Consider the following 23,520-nt stretch of genomic DNA (forward strand, 5'->3'; position numbering starts at 1 on the left):
TTGGGACCGGGTTGGGATCGGGTTTGGGGTCCGGCTGGCAGGAGGGACGCTAAAAGTGGGGTGCCAGGCATTGCCATGCGGGCCGCTCTGGGATTTCCCCGCCGCTTTATTGCCTTCGCGGCCAGGTAAGCCCACATCGAGCTGCTGGAATGAAATATGTAATTTAGCTGATATTGCCATCTTCTGACAAAAATGCAGACTAGTCATGGTGTCACAGCTTCACGGGCTAACAGGTTGGCCGGGGACCTCTGGAGGACCGTGTAGTCCAACTTTTCTGCTGAAAGCAGAAACCAGTTACATCAGGTGGCTCGGGGAGTTGTCCGGTTGTGTTCTGAACAGCTTCAGAGGTGAAGATTTCACAGCCTCTTTGGACAAACTGTTCCCGCTCTTTGACCACACTTAGAGTAATTTACTTTTTTTTCCTGTATCTAAAGAGATTTGCCCGTGTTCCAGTTGGAGTCTGTTCCTTCTCGTGCTGCCACTGTGCCTGCCTGAGAAGTGCGTGGCTCCCCCTTCTCCGCATCCCCCCGTTTGGTAGCTGCAGAGAGCAGTAAGATGTCCCCAGCGCCAGCTTTCTGCTTAGGGCTGAGCAAACACAGAGCTCGTGCTCCAGCAGCCCCAGCCGTCATGGTGGCGGTAAACTGGGCTTGCTCCAGGATGTGTCTTTTTTTTTTTTTTTTTTTTAATTCTGGGGAGTCTAAACCTGGACATGGCACTCCAGATGTGGTCTTACAAGTCACAGAGAGGAATAACCCCAGCCCGTGACCTCCTGGCTACCCCCTTGCTGATGCAGCCTGCTGACTCACGTTCAGCCTCTTGCCCAGCCCCAACCACCCCATTCTTTTCTGCCAGACTGCTTTCCATCTAGCCGCTGCCCAGCCTGTGCTTTTCCGTGGGATTATTCCATCCCATGTGCAGACCTGGCATTTGACAAGCGCAAAGCAAAGCCAGAGTAGCTGAAGTTACATACTGTGTTTTAATTTTTATGTCATAAATACAAAATTTATTCAGCACTATGCAGTGTGATCCTAAAAGCAGGGGACTGAAGGGAGGTCCGGAAGGGCCCCGCTCTCGCCAGGCCGGGCAGTGCTGCAGTGGGCATAGCTTGCACAGCTGCGAGTTAAAAAATGGTAGAACCTTGTTTCGGTGCTTGTGAAAAAGGTGAAGGATAGCAAAACTGACTGAGCAGAAATGGCATTTCCTTTCTGAATTAATTACATAGAGAAGAAGTGATTTAAGAATCATAGGTGAGAGAAAACCGATTTATAAAGTTGCAAAACAAGCAAAAGGGAATCTATTGCGGTGACAGTTTCCACCATAAACTAATTAAGTCCGTAACGTCACACTTGTCTACCACCTACAGTATAAACAGAGAGAAGAGGTTGTATTTTAATGTTTACCTAAATCTCTGATGGGTATCTCTATTTAGGTGGCTGTCTGAATTCATGCTGCTACTCCAGTGCAGTCCCTCAGAGGGTGCTGCCTTTTTGCACTCACAAACCGAAGTGAAGTGGCATGGCTGTGAAGGCTGATGAGACAAAGCCTATCTTGGGTCACAGAAACTTCTGAAATCTTGCGTAATAGCAGATGCAGAAGCTCAAACAGATGTCGCCCCTGTACGCAGGCAGCCAGCAGCCCAGAGCAGGGTATTCCTTCAGCCCCACTGCAGCCTCCAGGCTTCGTCGCGGCTCTGGGCATTTAAGTGTAGTTGCATGAGTGTTATTGATGATCAAGTTGGCAGCGTTGAACTTTCCTTCCCGGCAGGGAAAAAGTAGCCCTGAATAGTTAACCCAGATCAGTGGTGCCAACAGCTCGTTGCCTTGTCTGTAGTACGCACGGCCCGAGAGAGACCCTCCCCAATCCCAGCTGCTCTCGTTGAAGGACACTTACCGAGGTATGTCTCATAAGGTTCCCTTTTAAACCCAGGGTTATGCATAGCTGTTAGGGACTGTCTGCTTTGAAAGCTAATAGGCAATATTTATTCTGGTTCTCAGCAGCATACATAAAACTAGATTTTGCTGTCTGGAAGAAGAGGCCAATATGAATTCACAGTGTAAGGTGTCTGTTGGTGCCTCCATTGCACCAAACAAGCCCTTTAATTGTCCATTAGGATCAAATAAGCTCTTCCCTTCACTGAATACCCTGAATGGTCTAAAGGCGCCTGCTGGGAAGCTTGTGTACAACAGCTGCCTGCTTCGTTCTGCTCTACGCCTTTGGCGGAAAGCCCTGAGCGTTGCTTTCAGAGGTGTGGGTCTCACTCTGTTTCCATCGCTTTGCTCGATGCGAAAATGAAACTTGTGCTGCCACTTCCACTAGAAACTCAAGCGCCTAGTGGTAACGACCTTGCAATTTCTAGACGGCAATCTGTCTGAAGAATTACTTGCCCATACAAATGGAAATACAATGTGTGACCGGTTTGCTGCAAAATCAATTAAAATGTCCATTGCTGCTTATTCTCCATAATTTATTACAAGCCTTTATTATTTCTATTGCGATAGCACCCAGAGGCACTTGCAAGAAGTGGGAATTACGTTAAGCAACACCCTGCACAAGCACATGGGAAAGCGGGATATTCTCCTTGGACATCTTGCAATCTGTGTGAGGACAAGCTGCAACAGGCGGATGAGAAGTTTCACCCAGTTTCTCACACCTCCATTTTTTTGTAGAGCCAGGCCAAACCACTATAGCTTGTTCCAAGACTGCTTTTCCAGCTAAACCAGAACTAATGCTTGTACTAAACAAAGCTGGTGTTTCCTATTTGGTGTTGTAAGCAAATCACATTCTTTTCATCAGCTCTCATTTGTCAGCCTTCCTTGCCTGTGGAGGCCTGCTCGCCTTTTAATTATACTCGCCTCAATGTACCTATTACTTTGGTCAGATGCTCTTGGCTTCATACTTCCCATGTGGGATTAAATCAGACTGAGGGGGCTGGCAGTGAGCTGCCTGATGCTGCCAGTACTCACTTAAATATGCATTTAGTATGTTTGCTGAATCAAATCTTTTTATCTTTTCATCTTTGTACTTACCCTAGTGTATTTTTGGTGGCTGCTCTACCAACCTGTGCTGGTGTGTCCCCATCTAACCTGAGAAAGTCCTATAGTCACTCTTTAAGGATCACATCCTTTCTGCCTTTATCATTGAAGTCATTGAAACTTGTTCATTTTTATTACAATTAGGCAAAGTTATTTATTGCCTAGTAGTGAAAGCTTGGGACTTGCATTCCAACGATTTAGTTTGTTCCAGTTTTGCTACAAACCTACTGGATGATCTGGGCAGGTCCCAACCTCTCCAGCACAATTTCCTCTCCTGTAAAGTGGTGCCAATTGCATGGCAACACGTGGCCCAAGAGCTCCAAAACCAGGTATCAACCAGTAAGCTGTTGAAGGAAAACGCTGTAGAAATGCAGCTAATTATTGCAGCAGAGTCTGGAGACACGCTGTACTTGGTGCTGTGAGCAAATAGGCGCAGTGCATACTCATGCCAGATACTGCACATAAGCACTGATATGCCAACAAATGCAAGGTTTGACCTGTTAGTGGCTGTGTATGGCTCCTGGTTCGCATTGACATTGGTTTACTGAGTCCCTGTGAACACCGTGCTGCCACTTGCTGTCCAAGTGGAGAATATGGGCAGAACTGTCACTGGGGAGTCCCTGAGGGCACTACCAAAATTTGACTTGGCAGGAGGAACAGGAGGCAGGTTTATGAGCCACAATTCACCTGAGGAACAGCCTGTTTATGGCTGGACTTGAAGACATTTTGTGAGTTTTAGAACAGCGAGTAGGGTCTGGTGCGGGAGCATGGCCAAGGGAGCACCTGTAGAGACTGTTCTTGGAGTCTTTCGAAAGTGGAATAGTCCTTCTGCCTCTTCATGCGATGTAGTCCGGATAAGCAGACCACGAGGTTCTGGTGCCACTTTTCCAAGGCGATTCTAGGAGCCTATACCCCTATGCTGGACACAAAGTACGTAGGCATAAATGTATACATATATACCACACAGGAACACATCTGTGCAGTACAATATAAAACTGCAGCCTGTTTCAGGTCTGTGTTGTAGGTTAGTGTCATGCTCCATCTGTGCATCCAAGCCAGTGAAACACTTGCCATGGCAAAAAGTTGCGTCTCTTGTTCCTTCCTGCCTTAGCTGTGTCCCCACCAGCGCATCCCAGATCGCTCTGAGGATCCCTGCTCCCTGAGGAGGTGCAGCACTGTGCAGCCCTTGTGCCGGCTCTGAACAAACTGACTCGGCGTTAAAAGCAGGACATTAAAGTATTCGTCCAGTTAAAACACCTTGTCAACACTGTGAGAGCGAAATGGATTATTTAGAGACAGCTTAGGTATGTGTCTCACATTTCCTTTTGCTGTGCAGCTATAGCCACAGTTGCTAGGCATAGGGTCTTGTTATCAGTCTCATGAGAGTCAGCATCTCTTCAAACCACTGAGGATATAAAGCAAAAAATGTGATGATTCATATATTTTAAGGTCAAGGAGACAATTATGATCACATAATGTTAGTTCCTGCATATCATATCATTTCATGCAATAATTCCTGCATCAAACACAAAATGTTTCAGGTGAAACGCATCTTTCTGAATGAAAAGTAATTGTTTTTTTTTAAAACTCAGATGATGAAGGAATCATCTCAGCCATTTGTTTCAATAGCTAATTATCCTCATTCTCGAAAATCCACAGCCTGAAGTTTGGATTTGTCTAGTTTCAGGCTCTTGACACTGTTTTGTTATGCTTTCATGTGCAAAAAAAGGGAGCTTTCCACTAACAGAAATCATCCTTTGTAGTGATTTAGGCCATGAACAAGTCACAGCAATTTCTCTTGATATTCTCTGAAGAGATGGAGATGTTTTACTGAGATGTAGCTGTAGGATTTTTTGGAGAGGATTCAAAATGTAGCTCATGACAACAGAAAATTGTAGGAATAAGGCAGAAAGCCTGGGATGTCAAAGATAAGGTCAAAAGTACGGTTTTTAGTGTAGACTCTTTTCGTCTTTTCTAACGCGCGTAATCCACTGCGTATCATGACAAGCATATCAGCAGGGTGTTGACTTTTTGTTAAATGAGGTAGGTCAGATCAGTGTAAGGGCCAGTTTTGCATTTAGGAGTAATAACAGAACCACCAAGACATGTTTGACTAACTGAATAAAAGTATAGTCTTATTCCTTTGGTTCCTCAGTTGCTTTTCCTAATCTTCCCTTCGGGTCTGACCTAGTGGATGTTAATGTCAAGAGAAGCCTGTCAGTGACGTCTGGATCTTTGAAACAAACCTTGTTATGTCATGCTAAATTAAGTTTTCCTGTTTCTTAAGCCAGGGCATTGGCTTTATTTGTTCTGTGAATGCTATCTCACCTGTAAGGGCCTGGAAAATAATAAAAGTCTAATCGATCAAGTGGAATAGAACAAAGTGGTCTTTAAATAAGCAGGAAATTAATTCTGGTATTCTACAAAGAGAAAGAGTAGAACACAGAAGAAAAGAAAAAAATACTGAAGTATGCAGACAAGATAATTCAAGTGATATATTAATTTTTATTGAAATGATGGTATGGAAAAATGTGTTTTGACAAAGCAACATCCCTGTTGCAGAATATTAGTCTTACACGAAGTTACATAAATTTATATAGGTTTTATCAAACGCATAAAAGGGTAGGTCAAAACAAACTGTGGAATTCAGAAAAGCATGAAACTATCGTGACATTCCCAAGGACCAAATGCAGAGCCGCTGTGAGAAGGCACAACTCCATTTAGTCCCGTGTGTGCAGTAAAATATTCCGTGGCTGGAAAAAAGAGCCTTGTGTAGAATCTTTGGTTGGGCTCATAGCAAACGTTGACATTTTAACACCGCTGACTCAAGGGTTCCAGACAAAGGTAGTCTTTTATGTCTGCTCAGTGTTTGTATCGAGTGGAATACAAATGGGCCGGGGTTTGTGCTACCTCATTTTCTGTACCACAATTCTGAAATTTCTGAGACAACGTGAGATTTGGTTTACTTACAGATTTCCCAATAGTCACCATGACCGGCTGAATAAAGAAGCGTGAATTACTCTTGCAATTAGGCTTCGAACTCTGAGGCAAGTAATCACCGTTGTTAAAGTGCATTAAATATGGCCTGCAGCTGTTTGATCCGGTGCTCTAATCCTCTCAGCTCTTCTAAACTAAACAAAGGTGTGTGGCTCAATAGTGAGATGGTTTCGCTCCAAGGGAAGAACAGCATGTGCAAGTCAGGAGGTACAATATCGCCTTTTGTATCATTACTAAATGGATGTCCCTGCGCACTGCACTGCAGTGAACATCTTAAGAGCTCCATGTATTTGGGACCTCTGAGGCTACACCACTACCATGTCACCGATGGGATGCCACTTCTCTCTGTACCCCATGGGCCTTCCCCTGTGCTCATCCCTGTCCTACAATGCCTTGATACTAGTCAAATAAAAGAAAGATGCCCTACGCTTTTCCTTGACTCGTTTGCCTAGCCTGTTCTTGGCTGCACATCCTTTGTACTCACTTGCAACTGTTGGGAAGTCACCAGGCAACAGCACCTACATAAATCCCAAGTGGAGAGGACAGCAGGCTGGGCCCCTGGATCTGAACGTGCAGAGAGGCCAAGCCTAAAAGCAGTGTGCTAGTGGAGCTGATTCTTTTGGGGTGTAAGATGGAAAGAACCCCCCAAACCCAACCCAAAAACCAATTTGACCTGTTATCCTGTCCCAGTTCTGTTTCACATCATGATATGGTACCTACCTGCATCCTGCCATCTACGAAATGGATTTGGTGCCCCTTAATTTCTAGTCTACATTTAATCTTGTCTATTGACATGAACTGATGAACAGCTGCTGCATTTCACTGGCTTGTGAATGTAATCATCTATTTCCCTGCCTCCCCCAGCAATGTATTTTGGAACTCACAAAGGTAATAGTGTCTGCAGAGCACTTTGAAAGCCTTGCACAAAAGGCACGACAACCATGCAAAGAGTGACCGTCAATATTAGTGAATCACTTCAGCCACAAAGGGAAAGCAGGTTTCCGTTTTAGAACAACAAACAAACCACAGCAGTATTTACTGAGCACTTTAAAGATAACAGCAGCTATATAAATACTAAGGATTATTAAGGTTTCTTTGTGAAACGGTTAATTGCATGGTGAGAAACGGTATTGCAGCTTTCAAGCCCATCTACAGGCAGAATAAGCACCTTTTGGTTACAGGGAACACAAAGCTAAAACCAGCCCTCTCTCTATAGGCTTTGGGATGAAACAGATGCTCCCAATGGGAAGGTTTCCATGCCTAAAAATCCTGTGTTGGCTGAATAGTGTCTTTGCTGAAGGTAGGTTCAACTTCAGCCTGAAAGGGGCAGAGAAAGTCATAGTTGCTGGTTCTCCACCACAGAGCCCCACATGCATCGCCCATGTGCCCTATCAGCCAGCACTAATGAGAGCAAGGAGGCAGCTACAAGCCTCTGCCTTCAACCTTGTTTAGAAATAAGAAAAGCCAGCTATAGCCCAATGTCACTCAAAAAAAGAGGACCTGGTAACCGCATCCTCTCAGAAGAAGGTCAGCAGATGTTCTGTACGGGACGCAGCATCCCCAGGTGTTGCATGAGAGCCCCGGCTGCGGTGGCCAGTCACAGAGGCAGCTGGACACACAACTTGGAAAGTCCTGTTCTAAATGGTGGGGAGCAGACATGCATCTTCCCATGGATAGGCATAGCTTGGGAAGGAGCTCCTTGCTGAGCAGCTGCCCCCTTTGGGCTGAGACCACTCTCACAAAAAAACACACCCAGGCAGAAAGGTGAGGCCACCTGCAGATAGTGGATGCCTGCATGTTGTTGTCTCAGCTTGCTTGCTTCAGCTGTCACAGGCCCACCGTTGGCTTGCCCTGTCCTCTCTCCTACACTCTGCTCTAAGGAAAAAAATAGGAGACCCTCACCAACAGTGGATGCTTCCACAGATTTTAGGAAGACTGCTTGATCTTTACAGCCTGTCCGATATTAAGAGTATTTATTGCTTACCCAGCATGACTACTGATGACCTTCTAATGAGTAGCCTCCTCCTTTACAACTGTGAAAGGGCTTTTCATCTCAAGAGTGTGGCTGTTCCCAGCTGTTGATCTGAAGAAACTTTAAGGAGAAAGATGAATATTGAGGCCAGGCTGCCTAGAGCCCCTCTAGCATTCTCCAAACCAATACGTTCATCTTCAGCCCACTGGGGGCTCCAGATAAACCTATCCTCTCCAGTGTTGCCTATTAAAGAAGTTAAGAATCCAGTCCCATGTAATGCTGTGCAACTTAAGTTCCCAATAAGGCTCTTGAGATTTCTGCCTGCTCAGTATTTTTTAGTCTTTTGTAGAACTTAACCCTGGATACAATTATCCTCGAAGAATCTTGCATAATTCTTTGGTTCTGCACCAGTTTGCCTGCAAGTTTCTGTTAGGCACAACTTTATTTTAATTTAAAAGTACAGCAGCATAAATTACCTAAGCAAATAGATTTTTCTGGTCTCTTCTTACCTTGTTGGAAAACTTAAAGCTTTCCTTTCTAATGCTGAATAGAAATTGAATAGCAATTCCAGCTTGCAAGCAAAGCTACGCCCGCTTCTGTTCCCTTCAGCAGAACCCTGACTTCTTACCTAACTTACTTGCAAAAAGAATAACTCTAGGATTTGACAATATGCATGGCTAATTTGCACTAAGTAAACTACATTCATTTGTGCTAGCTCACTAAAAGATTTTTTTTTTAACTCACTGAAGCAAAAGTGCAACAGTTCAGCTGAATGAAGACATTTTTTAAGCAGGGAATATTTTGTTTCCTTACAATCTTCTCTGTCTTCAACTTTTAAAGCAGTTTTTCAGTAATTTGCCAAGCTTCAGGCAGGTGAAGTGCCTGAATTTATGTACTGAACTATCTTTATACCTCAAGTCACTGTAAAATAATCTCTAATGTTTTTGTGGCTAACAGGACATAGTATAAACTGTTTATACTGAAAAAAAGTCTGGGTTTTAATGGGGTGTCTTACAGCAACATGGTTAAAACATAGCTCTTCACAAACCATCTACAATTTGCACTGACAGGCACTAGTAGCGTGTCTAAGCGACTCAACCAGAGCAAAGGCCGAAATTGCTGTTGAAAGCCCATTTTCCATGGCCACGTTAATTAGTGGTCCTGTTCGAGTGTGGTTACGTGTAACCCTCTCTCCAGTTGTTGAAACCCCTGTACACTGCGCACTTCTCCCTTAATTCCCATCACATTGTGCATTGCATAGTAGCTGTGGGTACGAAACCATAGCGTCACATATATGCGTGTGCAGAACATATGTATACTAGTTGTATAGCATCTGTGCTGTTGTGTCTGACAGCTAAATTTCAGATGGACTAGCGCCAGTGAATGATATGCCCTGGTTGGTTTGCTCAGTAGCCAGTCCTCCCCTACCCACAAAAATGGTAGACTGTAGGGTTGGGGATGGATCCCTGTAGCATTGCGTAGGCATCGCAAAATGCTACCAGCTGCTCCGCTGTGTTTCTGTTGCTGGACAGATTAAGATGCTACAGCTGAAGAGGACATCTCCTAGCTTATTGTTTGCTCGGTAGCCTTTGGCATAATTTGTAATGCTCTGGATCATTTTTATGGAGCTTCATGTAGTAGCCGAAATGTTACCAAAGCCCTGGGCTGGCAGGAGGAATTTTCCTGTTGGGATGTCCCAGGTGGGATCTCACCTCTAGCCCCATGCGGCACTTGGAGGAGAGAGGAATGGTCAGAGCTAGCTCTGCCAGCAAAGGGAGGGCAGTGGCACCGTGGGGCTGCTCCAGGACCAACTGCATCCAAACAGCTATGAGGTCTGGTTGTCCTTTTGGCACAAGAACCAAGTGCTCCCGACCCACACGTGTGCCCCGAAGCACCCGTGACAGGTGTGCGGCCATGCCAGGATGGAGATGCCTGTCTGAAACGGTGGGAGCACTTCCACGTGTGGGGATGCATACGCTGCAGGGCGGAGGAGCAAACGTTGGTGCTGGGACCGGTGGGATCCTGGAGTACCAGCAGGGCAGCAGTGCAAAGGCAGCTCCCAAGCCAAACCCTGCTCCCATCGCAGTCCTTCTGCGTTCAATGATGTCAGGCGGAGGCCCTAGCCCGTGGCGACCCCATGGCAAGGGCCTCGTGCATTCAGGGAGCGTGTACTGGAGAGGCTGATCAGTTCTGCAAACTGTTCCAACAAGCCCTTCTTGGGCAACCTAGGTTTACTGTCATGCTACTGTGGTCAGGGTGCATCTCTGTCAAATCACACGTGCTACAGGGCTACATTAGCTTTTCCTTTGCTTTTCCTTTGTACGGAGGAGTCGGAGGATGCGTTCATTTTTTGTTAGTTCTGCTGGCAGTTCATTTGCCTGGAACAAAAAACCCCTTGAGGTTAGCAGAAATGAACGAGTATTTCCAAAACAGGGCTTAAAAGCATTAAACTCTAAAGAAGATGGTACTGGGCATTATAATGATGTGCTGTAGTGAGGTGGGGGTCGGCCTCTTCTCCCTGGTAACAGATGATAGGACAAGGGGGAATGGTTTGAAGTTGCACCAGGGCAGGTTTAGGCTAGACATTAGGAAAAACTTCTTCACCAAAAGGGTTGTCAGGCTCTGGAATGGGCTGCCCAGGGAGGTGGTCAAGTCCTCATCCCTGGAGGTATTTAAAAGAAGGATAGATGAGGTGCTTAGGGACATGGTTTAGTGGTGGGATGGCAGGGTTAGGTTAAACATTGGACTCAATGATCTTAAAGGTCTTTTCCAACCAAAGTGATTCTATGATTCTTATTCCAGTGTTGTCTCCACCACTGCTGGAGATACCTTAAGAAGTCACCTTTCCACACAGTGTGCAAGTCTCACTTAAGTCTTCAAAAAAATCCCTGTGTAGGATTTGACTGGTCAGCTTATTTTGTGCTGACTGCCCAGTCTAAATGGTATCCCTTTGGGCTCCCTATGCTTCTGCCACAGAATTGAAAGAGAACACACCTGCTGATGTTTTTGAGGAGATGAGGCAGGTCTGTAAGTACCAAAGGCGATAAAACTCTAAAGAAAGATTTTAATTGCTATAAAATGTCAGTGCTATTCTGTAGAATTGGTAAAAATAGAACATCAGAGACCAACATTTGGTCTTCTGTATTTATTGAATACCACTGTGGTAACATAACGTATTTATAATGAAGCTATTACTTCTGAAAATCAGTAATTCTGTCCTGCAAATGTACTCTTTTGTGCCAAATTGCAAGTTGGTTGTTTTTTTTTTTTTAAATCAGTAGGAGAGTTTACAGCCACAGACTTTCTTATATTGCGCGCCCTCCTGCTGCAAATTGCTGTCAGTAACAGAAAAATCTTGCACGTTTTTTTGGATGATAGTATCAAACCAAAATGCTTAACATGAAGAGAGGCATTAACTCTGCTGCCATCAAGTGGAATGATACAGAAAAAACAGGCACAGGTTTTATATTAAATAACCAAACCATGTAGAATGTAGATGCTGGATTACTTGTGTTACAAACTTTCATTTAACCGATTGTAGAGCAGAAGTAAATACCAGACTACTGATTCATAGCTTAACAATACCAAATACCAGTGGCAAATAGTTCATAAACAACTCAGAGGAAGACATTTTCGTGGAAACTATCAAACATGTAACGTTAAAACACTTTATAGAATAAAAACAAGACAAGTTTTCTGCAGAAGAGTTGCTGCCATAAAATGAATATGAAACTATTCCGATAAACTAGCAGATTTATAGTAAGATATGGGAAAGATGCACGTAATTTGAGCTATTTTTTGCATTAGTGATGTGCTGTATCCTATCCAAGTTTTCTCACCAAAGGCACCCAGATATATATTTCTCTTGCTGCTGAAATATCTTCTTTGCATATGTCTCACATGACATGCAAATATAACTTACGACTTATCAAAACAGTGATGGATTACTGTTCTCCCTAAAACACAACCTAGTTAGCCCATGACTTAGACCAACCATTTAACCTGTGGTGCTTGAGTGAGTGAGTGCATGGTTTGGTTATTCTCAGATTGATGTAACTTCACAAGTACTGGCATCACCAGCAGCACTGCCTAGCACCCTTATAGATGCTTGTATACAGAAATGAATGGAAAAAATGGTGGTGCTTCAGGAGAGGATCAAGAGGCAACCATGGACTGACTCGGAAACATGGACTGCCACCACCTCCGTGGCATGCATGGCTCCGCTGCTCATTGCTCCCCACCTGCGTGGGATGGTGTGCCAGGACCTACCTTGTTCCTCAGGCACGGGTCCGCTCCTGCTTCGAGGAGCAGTGCCACTGTCCTCACATTGCCGCTCAGGACGGCCGCGTGGAGAGCAGAGGTCCCGTTCTAGAAAATACCAATGGAGATGTTTGTGCAGTGCATGGGAAACAATCAAAAGGCAGTGAAACGCAACTGTTTGCAAAGAACAAGCCTACAAACAAGCAAGAAGTAACACAGAAGAGATTGGGTCATCAAAGATATAGGGTCTGATTCAGATAGGGTGCTGGCAGGCTAGTGGGCTATGAAGGAGGTTTATTTCAAACACTTTAAGAAAAATGAGAGTCAAGTTCATTGTACCGCAGCAATATTTCCTTTTAAAAATTACCCTTGTCAATAGATTAGAGGTGAAATGAACACAGTGCTTGCTTCTGCCTGGCAAAACCAGCCATTAGCAAGTGAAACAGAAGCACGAGCAGTAATGGAAACCATCTGTGCATTTTATCTTCTTTCTCTGATGATTAATGATTCCAGTGTCAGACAGCTGAATGGTGATTTTTTTATGGCTGGCCTTCCGTCTGCGGCTGCAACTGACAGTTCAAGTAAGCATGGAAGCTATTTCATTCTTGTAATTAACAACAAAGTTAATGCCACCTGGATTTTCAGGTACATCAAAATTGCCAATCATTTTCATACACAGAGGCTATCAAAGTACATGATTTATAGGCACATAAAATTACACCAATTATTAAAAAGCAGCTTCCAAATATCTCTTATTTTTCAAGTCACTTTTTGAATTCAGAGGAAAACAGAATCAGGTAGAGAATCTGCTCACAACAGACCCCTTAGGATACTATTTTGCTGACTAAATGCAAGAGGGCCGGGTATAATGCTAAAAACTGCACCACCAAGAGCAATACATTTACTGTAGAAATAAAATCAGATGACAAAAAGCAGAATTCAAAACAATGTGTTTCCTCATTCAAAAATCAAATTCACAATTTCGTTTGAAAAGATTCATTTGTGCATGGCATTAAAGGCTAAATAAGATAATTCCATTTTTCTCTTAAAATTTGTGGGCTCAAGGTCCTTATCATCTTCCAGTGGCATAGTCCTAAATGGCAGGTCTTTCACCAGACCCTTTGCCTTCTTGAGTTTCTGCCTAAAAATCTGTGTGTTTCACTACTAACCTTCAGCAGACCAAGAGTGGGAGAGAATTTCAGCAACTCTTCTATCACGTTGTTGTACCCTTTAATGGCAGCCTTCAGTAAAGCAGTCGTACCGTCCTTTAAAAGAGAGGAAAGTCAGTTCAGTTGTTACCAATACTTTACCCATGTTCCCCTTGGCTGGAGGGGAACACCAGATCTCCTTCACACCTCTCAGAGGAGGGTCTCCTCTGCTCATCGACTTTGAGGAGGCACCTCCAGAGCATATGGTGTTCGTTTTAGGGTATCTGGAGGATTGTTACAGAATCACAGAATCATTTAGGTTGGAAAAGACCTTTAAGATCATCAAGTCCAACTGTTAACCTAACCCTGCCATTCCACCACTAAACCATGTCCCTAAGCACCTCGTCTACCCGTCTTGTAAACACCTCCGGGGATGGGGACTTGACTACTTCCCTGGCAGGTTCCTCTGGTAGGTGAAAACTTCAGGGTAAAACAAACCAGTGACACCATATATCATTGTTGCCTCTAATTTATATGGACATTTCCATTCCCTTATTCCAGGAGGTCCCTCCAGGAAGCTGTCCCAGACACACAGGAAAAAGTGAGCCCATGGTGGGACTTTACAGCCTGGCAAACAAGACGGACTCTGGGGACACCGGGCCTCCATTCGGGCAGACTTGCAGCCTCAAAAAACAGCTAGGAGGCATTAAGCTGCAGACAGAGCTCAGGAGGACTGCTACTCACGTCCCGCGCGGCATCTCGCTCAGCTCCCCGGAGCAGCATTACTCGCACCACTTCGCTGTGACCCATCTGCGATGCAATCCACAAGGGAGCCGTCCCATCCTGCAAACCAAGTAACACTGCTAAAGGTTTCACTTTGAGATCCTCCGCTCCCTGGTATTTTATCTCCAAAATCTGCCTACTGGAATGGACATACTTTGATTTCTCAATTAAATCCTGCATTATAGATAGACATATGCAGAGTCACTTCCAAAAGCACACGGAAGCTCAGTGTATCAAGTCAGAACTGCTCCAGCTGTGGAGTAGAGCCACCCTTAGCTGCTTTCCCTTGCATAGTTGGCCTGAAATATGCACTGTTATGCGAACAGTTAAAGCCCTCTTTGGCTTACCAGTCATGCCTAAAATACATAGGGAGGTTTGAAATATAAAGGCTGAAGGTATCCTGTGTACTTCGAAGTCTAGGTGGCTAGACGTGACAGAAGATACAGGTAAATCTCAGCATGCATGGGCAGATTCTGCAGCTGGGTCTCTGTACATATGGAGTGGAAGTTGTCCACAGAAGCTAAGGAGCAATGCAAGATGATCACCAAATTTCAGTGTTAAGTTACATTATCCACCCTCAGGGAATCTGGTAAAAATGTTTTGCCTTACAGTGACGGTAAATATTTCACCAATTTTATCTTCAAGCACTCCGCTAGCGAACAAGGCAATTATTGAGGAATCCAGCATCAAACAATCTGGTTTGGAAAAATTGTCCTATGCAATCATTAGTTGAGCAGAAAATCTCAGAAAATAAAATGTGCATTCAGAATAAGCTAAACTTTGTGACTGATTTCCATCCCCAAAGGTGAGTTGAAGCACTAGAAGTATTTCTCACCACAATTAGAACATCTTTTCCTCCTTTTGCTTCTAAATGGCCCAATTCTCCAGACTATAGGAGGACTCCAGCAGTTATGTGGTGCCAGATTGATTCACATGGGCTTTTAACAAAAGGCTTTGCCTGTATGGACTTTAACATAAAGTGAGGCCTCACATAGTAGGGTGCCTGCTTCTGCCTTCAGCGCTTGCCAGTTCCCCTCGCCACCCTCAGCAGCCTGAAACCTTGGCAGGAAAAAGGAAGACGAAGTATACTGGGGCTTCCAAAAGAGCCTTAATGAGAATTTTCAGAAGAAAAGAACTTTTTAATTTAAATAAGATATTTCCACCTTGATCAAAGAAGCAATCTCTCCCGTCAGTGCCAACTGAAGACTCATATGACTTGCTTGTGCAATCCAGAAAAAACATTGTTGAACCAGTTCTCTATTTTCTATGGGCTAGTGACTTAATCCTTTGGAAGAAACAGAAAAGTTATTTTTTCCTTTGGTACAATATTCTGGGCTTCCCGTTTTCTGATTCTGAGAAAGAGCAAATGCGCATCCTGAGATCTTCAGTCTTTTCAAATGGTGAGGAACAGGAACAGGATCTTTGCCTACACTTGTATCATTTCTCTATAAATTAACTCATTGCAATTAGTGACCGACCTCATTCTAGTATATATCCTATTAGTCCAGTGAGGGTTCTTTGTGATTCAAAAATAACAAAGGCTGTCTTGTACACAGCATATGTGATATTAGTGTGATGGCAAAACCCATCCCTCTCCAATTTATAGTGTTTTCCTTGCTAGTAAGATGCACCTCATATTTTTTTCTAATCTCTCCCCACCAGAGGGCTCTAGAAAATAGCAATGGGGATGATGAAAAAGCCTGTAAAACTTGGAAAATATCTGAGAGTAGTATACACAATTTAATCTGCATGAAGAGCCAATCCTGTGCAAATCCACGCTTCTATTTACACAAGAAATGTGAGCACAAGCACAGCACGGGGAGCATAGCAGCTTTCTTGCAGCGAAGTTTGTAAGAACAACTCTTATTTTCAGGTATAAATGAAAAGGAGCAGAAGGAAATAGAAATGTTGGGTAACGTCACTGTGACCATTAACTGTCCTTAATAGTATTGCCGTTAGACACCATCCTCAGTATCTCAGCTACAGGCTAGAGGCAAAATTACATTGTGAGAAAGAGTGACTGCCTTGGAGGACTTAGCCTGAAGAGAAGAAAGATGATGAAGCTGATGGTGGCCTCACATTGACTATTGTCAGCTTCTCTCTCTGAAGTAAATAGCATCTAACAGGCAGGTTTATGCAAGCACTTGTAATATTTATATGGAGTAGATGAGATTTCTGCCCATTTTCATGTTGGTGTATGGTGCAGAAGAAGAGATACTACATTGTCCTAAGAGGCCCCATGAGAATTCCTGTGTAAACAGATATTAGGGCTTGGAGACAAGTCAGGAAGAAAGTGAGAACAGGGAAAGATGCCGTTCAAAACCTACTTTCCTTTCCTTGTTCCTCTGCCCACCCAGCAGACTGCAGACCATTACATTCCTGGGACAGTGTTAAATGCCCTGTATATTTTTAAGCTGTGCTTATTTCCATATTTGATTACAAACTAATATATATGGACTACATCTTGTTATATTCAGCAGTCAGCAATTCCAAACATACTTTGACAAAATTTCTGAGGCTCTTTCTCTTACCCGTTAACTCATGACTTTGCTTTGAATCTCAGCCTTTGCTTGTGGCTTGGAATTTTAGAAAGGGCCAGATTAGGGTAGGAGGTGAAATACCCCTCGAATTCCCAGTAAGGACTTCCAGGGGCAGAGAGCCCCTACTCTCAGGCTACTCAGTGTCATCTGCTCTGCTGCTCTGCCCATCAGTCCACTTGCACCACTACACCAGCTGAGTTCTTGCTAATAACAAATTGCCTGCTTGTCTGAAGTCTACACTCTATATAGGTTTACTGGCTTACATGTATGTGTAATTGCATATCGTGTGTTAAGAAAAAAACCATGAATTTTCAGAGTCTTTTGAATCTGCTTAGCCAGTCAGACTAAAGCCTGCTGGGATGCAGGCTGCCAAAACAGAGTGTAAAATCCATTGGCAAATAATCTCCTTGCTTTGTTTTTGAGTTGGAGAAGCAAAGCAACACCTCCCGCACCAGGCTTCAGACACTGCCCCCAGCTCTGTCTACCCAAAAGGATGACAAAAGAATTCCTGCCCGGCTTTGCAATGTCAGAAAGAACAGAAGGCAGCTAAAACCCAAGAGAAATGACATTGCCAGGGAAGAAACTCCCCAGGAAGCTTTGCTATTCAGTCTGGTGAGAGCTGAGCTGAAGGGCCTGCACACCGACAGCCAGCACCATCCGAGATGCTCCACGGTGTCAGGAGCACCCCTGTGGGACTGGGAAATGGGGCATGAGACTGAAGGGGAACGGGTATCCACCGCAGCAGCAGCAGGAGGAGACATACAGGGCAGATGCACGTGCTCAGGCAGATGAATTAAGCCCCCAAAGTCACAAGGTAGAGAGGAACACCTGGACACCGTGAGGAAGGAGAAGCATGGCCTCACACCTGGCACTCTGCAGCTGTGGCCAGCCCTGTATTCGATGTTACATTGCTTACAAAAGTTTCCTACAGCAGCGAGAGCAGCGTAGTTTGCAACTGAGAGTGACGGTCATCTGGCATGGAAACTGCCCCATCTAGAGCTACATTCCTCATGACCAACAGGCCGCCTTCGAACAAAGTACAAATTTGTTTGTTAGTAAGAAAGAGACTGAAGTCCATCCAACCATTACTTTACTAATTAAACAGTAAAAATGTTCCATTTGTTAAAGAAATGTTTCAGGTTACAGTGGGCCCAAATACAAATGCCATGGACTTACCCAGGCATAATCTTAGCAGGGATTGGAGGTACCCTGAAGCCAAGTAAGCCCGTATTGCCGGAGATGAAACAGAGCCAGGAGGAACATTCACACAGAGTCAAGTCTTTGCCTCAGCTAAGATTTCAAAATGCCTCATGAAACATTGTTCTGCAGACATTGGATTAGAGAGCTAAAAAAGTATTGTCAGAAAGAATTAGCTGGGGCATTATAACTACGGTTAGCAGAATGCAGTTTCTTTGCCAACATGGTGGAGCTAAATCTGCGGTGCTCCAACTTTATTTTGACTGACTTGAAAGGCGTTAATGCATACCTCAGTCTTTAGACTGCATTAATTAACAGCTTTAACAACATTTCTTCATCTTGATCTTGGGAGACAGTGTGGAGGCAGCCTAGGAGCAACTAAAGCGTCAGCCCAAGGAGTAGCTGCCAGCACAGCTCCGGTGCTGGAGAGGTGGGGGAAGAGACAGCAGGAAAATGACTTTAGTTTGGGCACATAAAATGCTAATCCAGTTTCCTTACATCACAGGAGCAGCAGGGAGGCTATGGAGACCTACAGATGCAGCGAAGTCATATAGATCAATCCCTGCTGCCAGGCTATGATTTGTCTGGCTTTTTGGTGCAGATGAAAGGAAAAACTGAAAATACCTGGCAAAGCTTGCCACATGCCATGTTGTCTGCTGTTATCACAGTTTTCACATTCATTTGCTCCTGCCTGCTGATTTTTCACTTGTTGCAGTCAGTGATCACAGCCACTTGGCAGCCATGCATGACTGCAAGGACGAGAGGTTATCCCATCAATTTAGAATGTGCAGTGAAGACTCAGGACTGCTACCTTGCCTGCAGGGTTTTAGGAGACCACAGGGGAGGCTTGCTCAAAGCAGGGAGAGGCTCCTGGGAAGCCCTGTCTCTACCCAAACATTTCTAGGTGCTGGGAGTAAAACCTGCTGTGCTACTCAAAGCAGCATCTAAATGTGCTGTTTAAGCACTGATTTTAGAGTCTAGAAACAGCTACACAATTAAGAAACCCTTTTTTGAAAACCAAGAGAGCTTTTATGCATATATCTGTATATCATGTATGCTTGCATATCCCTCAGTTAGTTTAACACCTAGGAAATCTCTCTAATCCAGTGTTAATTTTTCATAACTGTAAAATGTAGTTATTAGACCCCTGAAGTGTTGAGCTTACCTGCCGTGGCTGGTTAACCTTTGCTCCTGAAGAAAGCAGCAATCGGATGACATCCAGATAGCCTCCTTGTGCTGCCAGGAAAATTGCAGAAGCCCCATCCTAAGAACAAATACATCCAGCTTACACTGGGCTGAAATGATGCCATTTTTTCCATACAAAACCAAAATCAAACTGAATCAAGTTCTCCTTCTCAAGCCATTTTGCAGTGTAACAGCATATATGCAGCCAATCTCAAGAAATAATTACCAAAATCCAAAGTCTAGTTCATAACAAACTATGGTAACATTTTCACTGAGCATGCACAAATACTGGCTCCCATCATATACCAAACCGAGCATTAAATCCCAGGTCTGGAATACTAAGAGTCTAGTTCATCAAAGCATTGACCTACATAACAAAAAATCCATTCCTATATAGCAAAATACATTTATTTCGATTCATCTAGCTTTTATATGTTCATGCAGAAGTGTTCTGCTACATAGACCCACATCATGAAAACACATTCAGGTACAAAATACAGGGTATTTTAGTGGAAGCCTGTTGTTGACCTTGTTGGCATATCACTATATTGGGGCCAAATGCTGTTGTTTGCTGGGAGATACGGCTTAGCTACTCCTCTTCCTGCAAGACTCAGCACAGACTTAGTGAAGCACGAGCTGAATATAGTGCCCCAGGCACTGAATTTAGAACGTTTGACCTTGATTTCAAGACAAATGTCCTGGTAAACAAAGAGAGGTGTCTTCTGGCACTACAACTGCATACCCCTGGGCTCTCTGAGGGGCTGTTTTCTCCGGTTGCTATGCGAGTACATGAAATAGGGGGTGAGGGTATCATCAGGTCCTTTGCAGGCTTCCTCCAGAGACAGGGGTAGTGAGAACACTTCCATTTAGAAAGTAAAGAAGGTTATGTAAAAGAGCTTTTTATTATAGCCTCAATCAAGACGGAGAACCTTGGGTTCCCTCTCATCCAACCATTCTAAAAATTACTTACTAATTTTTTGTCTTTGAACTGATGCTGTAATGAGAAAGCTGTTTGGAGGCTATTTCTGCAAGAAATACTGTTTAGTTAGGGTATTCTCTTATCTTCTCCTCTACCCCTCACATGAGTCAATTTAAGATTAAAACATATATCTTGATGGTTTTGGGAGGACTACCCAAATGCATGCTTGAAATCCTGCTCATTTGGCCACCTGCCAGTGAAACTGCCAGCCAGGTACCACTCTGCAAAAGCAGCTTGGCAATATCCCACAAAAAGAGCCAGGCTAATGCTTGTTTTCAAGAGATTTTGTTCTTATTTTATTCAGCAGCTGTTCCTGGCTGGTTTTGCCCAATGGCTGTGAGCAATAAAAATACATCTCTAAATCCAATGGCAAATATTGCCCATTTCCAGGAGAGACAACAAGGAAGTTATTTTACTGCCTTCGGTTCTAGGTGAGTGTCTGCAGGTGCGGCAGCACGGCTATTTTTAAACCAAGTGGTAACCCTGGGGATTACCATGCAGAGGTATGAATCACTGCCCTCAGATTGGAAAGGCAATCACTATTTGCAGAGCAGTGAGGGTGGAACACCCTTCGTTATAAATACGGGTTGAGGGCAGCATGGAGGTGGGGACCCCCCGTGCGACCAGTGCGCAGCCCCCAGCGCGCCAGTGGCTTCTGCAGTCGCCAGCCCTCGGCTCCCGTGCACGCTTGTGGGAGCTGAGAGAGCAATGGCATCCTGCAGATCCAAAGCTCATGGAAATGGCTGAAAAAAGTCATATATTCCTGGGGAACAGCTTCGTCTTTGTCACTCTTGAGTGCCCTGGGGTAGGAAAGAGCGGTGGGAAGTAGAGGGAACATCTGCCACTCGTTTCTGTTGAATGCTGAAAAGCTCAACTTATTTGTGTCTCTGTTGGAGTAAATTAAATCCAGTGCTTCATTGGCTCAGTCCAGCTTGCTGAAAAGTCAACTAAACAACGTCAGTTCAGCCATTTTAACCAGTCTTTGCCCAAAACACTGGCAAGCTAGAGATGCTCAAATGCCAAATCATATAATTTTAACTGATATTTAAAAAAAAATATTTAAAGATTTTAAGATTTTAACTTTTACTACTGTCTAACTTTTACTACTCAGAAAATGGATGGACTGATTCTCTAGTACCTCAGGGACTTCATAGCTATTCATTCTTCTGTCTGCAATGCACATCATGGTAGAACGTGACCGTGTCATTAGTTCAAGGCTAATGGATAGCACAAATCTGATCCAGATTTGGTACATATCCTTCACACAGATAACGAACAAAAAGGCAGTGAAAATGTCTTTTCTTTGTGCTACTTCTCCCAGGATCATGAAAACCAGACGGTTAACAAAATTCACATCTTAGAAGAGTAAAGTACTATAAACCCGCAACGATTGGCAGATGCTTCTCTGTGCTGGAGCCTGAGTATCTGCTGTTGTCCAGCCAACAGCACATTTGTTCCACCACCAGTGTAGACAATATTATCTGTGTCAAATAACTCACATAAAGTTGATCGTGAATGTTGGCACCATGCTTCAACAGAGTTTCCACTACTTTTGCATGCCCGTACTGACAAGCAGCTAGAAGAGCCGTACCTCCATCCTGCGAAAAAGCAAAGAACAGGTACAGTCAGGTGAGAGAGCAAGTGCTGGATTGAACATCACCATAAAACAAGTGCAAATTTTAAGGTTTTTCAGAATTTGGCTCAGAGCAGTTGTGCAGTGACTAGCTACTGAATCTTTCATAATTTTAGTACTGAGTCTTGCCACAAAAATCTTCAAACTTGGCTCTGTCACCATAAACATTTTTCTCCTGAGGTTTTTTTTAGTGAGGTACAGGAACTAAGAAAATTCTGCTTTTTGTTCCTCATCTTCTGCTTTCCCACTAGAAGCTTTGTTCCCTTCACAACTCCAAGTTTCTCCATGTCTCTTCCCTTTACAGCCAAATCCCCCACTCCTGTCAAACTCTTCCACCTACTGAAGGTGCTCCAAAGCCTACTCACCACCTACTCTTCTTTGGCCAGAACCTCATGCCCCGTTGTGTCCTGCCTCTCACCTGTTGATTGCTGGCCTGAAGAAGAGTAAGGAGGATGCATTTTAAAGCCTGCTAGCTAACCATGGAAGTGTGAATCAGACCAAACCCATGACCATTAGTGAAAGCGCCTTTACTTCTGCTGAATAAACGATCTCTGCAGGTAGGATCATTTGCAGGCACTTATAGTTGCTGCGCATCACCACTAAAGGGAGACCTAGCCACATGCAATCAAATCCTGCTTGTAGAGATGCTCCCTTGGGAGCCATCTGAGAAGGGAAACACCTCGGTGTTGCTGGCAATTGACTCCAAGCCAGCTGAAACAACTGAGACAGCAAATGTGGGTCTTGCCATCTTAAGTGCACTGTGCCCCACTCAAAAATTACCATTATTTCTGACAATGTGTGATGGGTTGACCTTGGCTGGATGCCAGGTGCCACCAAGCCACTTTATCTGTCACTCCCCTCTTCAGCAGAGCAGGTGGGGAGAAAATGAGATGGAAAAGAAAAAAACCCTCATGGGTCAAGATAAAGGCAGTTTAATAGAAAGCAAAAGCTGTGTGCAGTAGCAAAAGGAAAACAAGTTTTTTTTCTCTACTTCCCATTAGCAGGCGATGTCCAGCCGCTTCCCGGGAAGCAGGGCTTCAGCAGGCATAGCCATTGCTCCGGAAGACAAAACGTTGTGAAAAACAAATGACCTCCCCCTTCCTCCTCCTTTCCCTTAGCTTTTATATCTGAGCCAATGTCATATGGTATGGAATATCCCTTTGGTCGGCTTGGGGTCAGGTGTCTTGGCTATGTCCCCTCCCAAGATCTTGCCCCTTCCCAGCCCACTGGTGGTGGTGGGGGAATGCTGGAGATGCAGCCTTGATGCTGTGCGAGCACTGCTCAGCAGTAGCCAAAACACTGCTGTGTTATCAGCACCTTTCTATGTGCCAATGGAAAGCACAGCACTATGAGGGCTGCTGCGAGGAAAATTAACTCCATCTCAGCCCGACCCAATACACACTGATATGGAGAGGGAGTTCTTATCTTCTGCCTGGGATGGTACCATGCCAGCATGCAAGGATGATGCACACCCCAAGCAACTAAAGTATTTCAGATAAATAGTTTCTAGAGCTGTTATTAATGTGGGCAAAAGACTATGTTTTCCCTCAGCCTTGTTCTCTGAAACAGCTCCAAAGTTTTGTCTGAAATTTTCCATGCAGACAGATATCCACAAGAGAAGTTACAGCTTGAATGGCCAAATGGATCTTTTATAAAGGGAAGTGCCAGTCAAATTCATTAATCTGTGGTGCTATTTCATGTCTGTAATAGTCTCATGAAAACTCAAGCTCTGACATGACTGAACTAACTCACAGGGACTGTCTACAACTACTCTCAAAAGCTCATATTCACCCT

The 23,520-nt window shown here is 44.2% G+C and overlaps 2 protein-coding genes across 3 annotated transcripts in view; both read right to left on the bottom strand.

Annotated features, from left to right (window-relative positions):
* The window catches only part of NPC1 (NPC intracellular cholesterol transporter 1), a 38,931-nt gene extending 29,014 nt beyond the window's left edge, over positions 1–9,917 (bottom strand). The window contains exon 1 of the mRNA XM_009647669.2: positions 9,714–9,917. Within this exon, the coding sequence (XP_009645964.1) occupies positions 9,714–9,917 (204 nt within the window). The remainder of the gene's footprint in view (positions 1–9,713) is intronic.
* A 378-nt stretch (positions 9,918–10,295) lies between these two features.
* The window catches only part of ANKRD29 (ankyrin repeat domain 29), a 28,818-nt gene continuing 15,593 nt past the window's right edge, over positions 10,296–23,520 (bottom strand). The window contains exons 5-10 of one of the 2 annotated variants that reach the window (XM_009647647.1): positions 21,593–21,691; positions 19,095–19,193; positions 14,154–14,252; positions 13,431–13,526; positions 12,271–12,369; positions 10,296–10,379 (exon numbers count right to left, since the gene is read on the bottom strand). In XM_009647647.1, coding sequence (XP_009645942.1) covers positions 10,296–10,379; positions 12,271–12,369; positions 13,431–13,526; positions 14,154–14,252; positions 19,095–19,193; positions 21,593–21,691 — 576 coding nt within the window. The remainder of the gene's footprint in view (positions 10,380–12,270; positions 12,370–13,430; positions 13,527–14,153; positions 14,253–19,094; positions 19,194–21,592; positions 21,692–23,520) is intronic. The other variant, XM_035903020.1, reaches the window with a different exon arrangement.

Source organism: Egretta garzetta, unplaced genomic scaffold (genome assembly GCF_000687185.1).
Source record: "Egretta garzetta isolate BGI_Z169 unplaced genomic scaffold, ASM68718v1 scaffold229, whole genome shotgun sequence".
In the NCBI taxonomy this organism is placed as follows: Eukaryota; Metazoa; Chordata; class Aves; order Pelecaniformes; family Ardeidae; genus Egretta; species Egretta garzetta.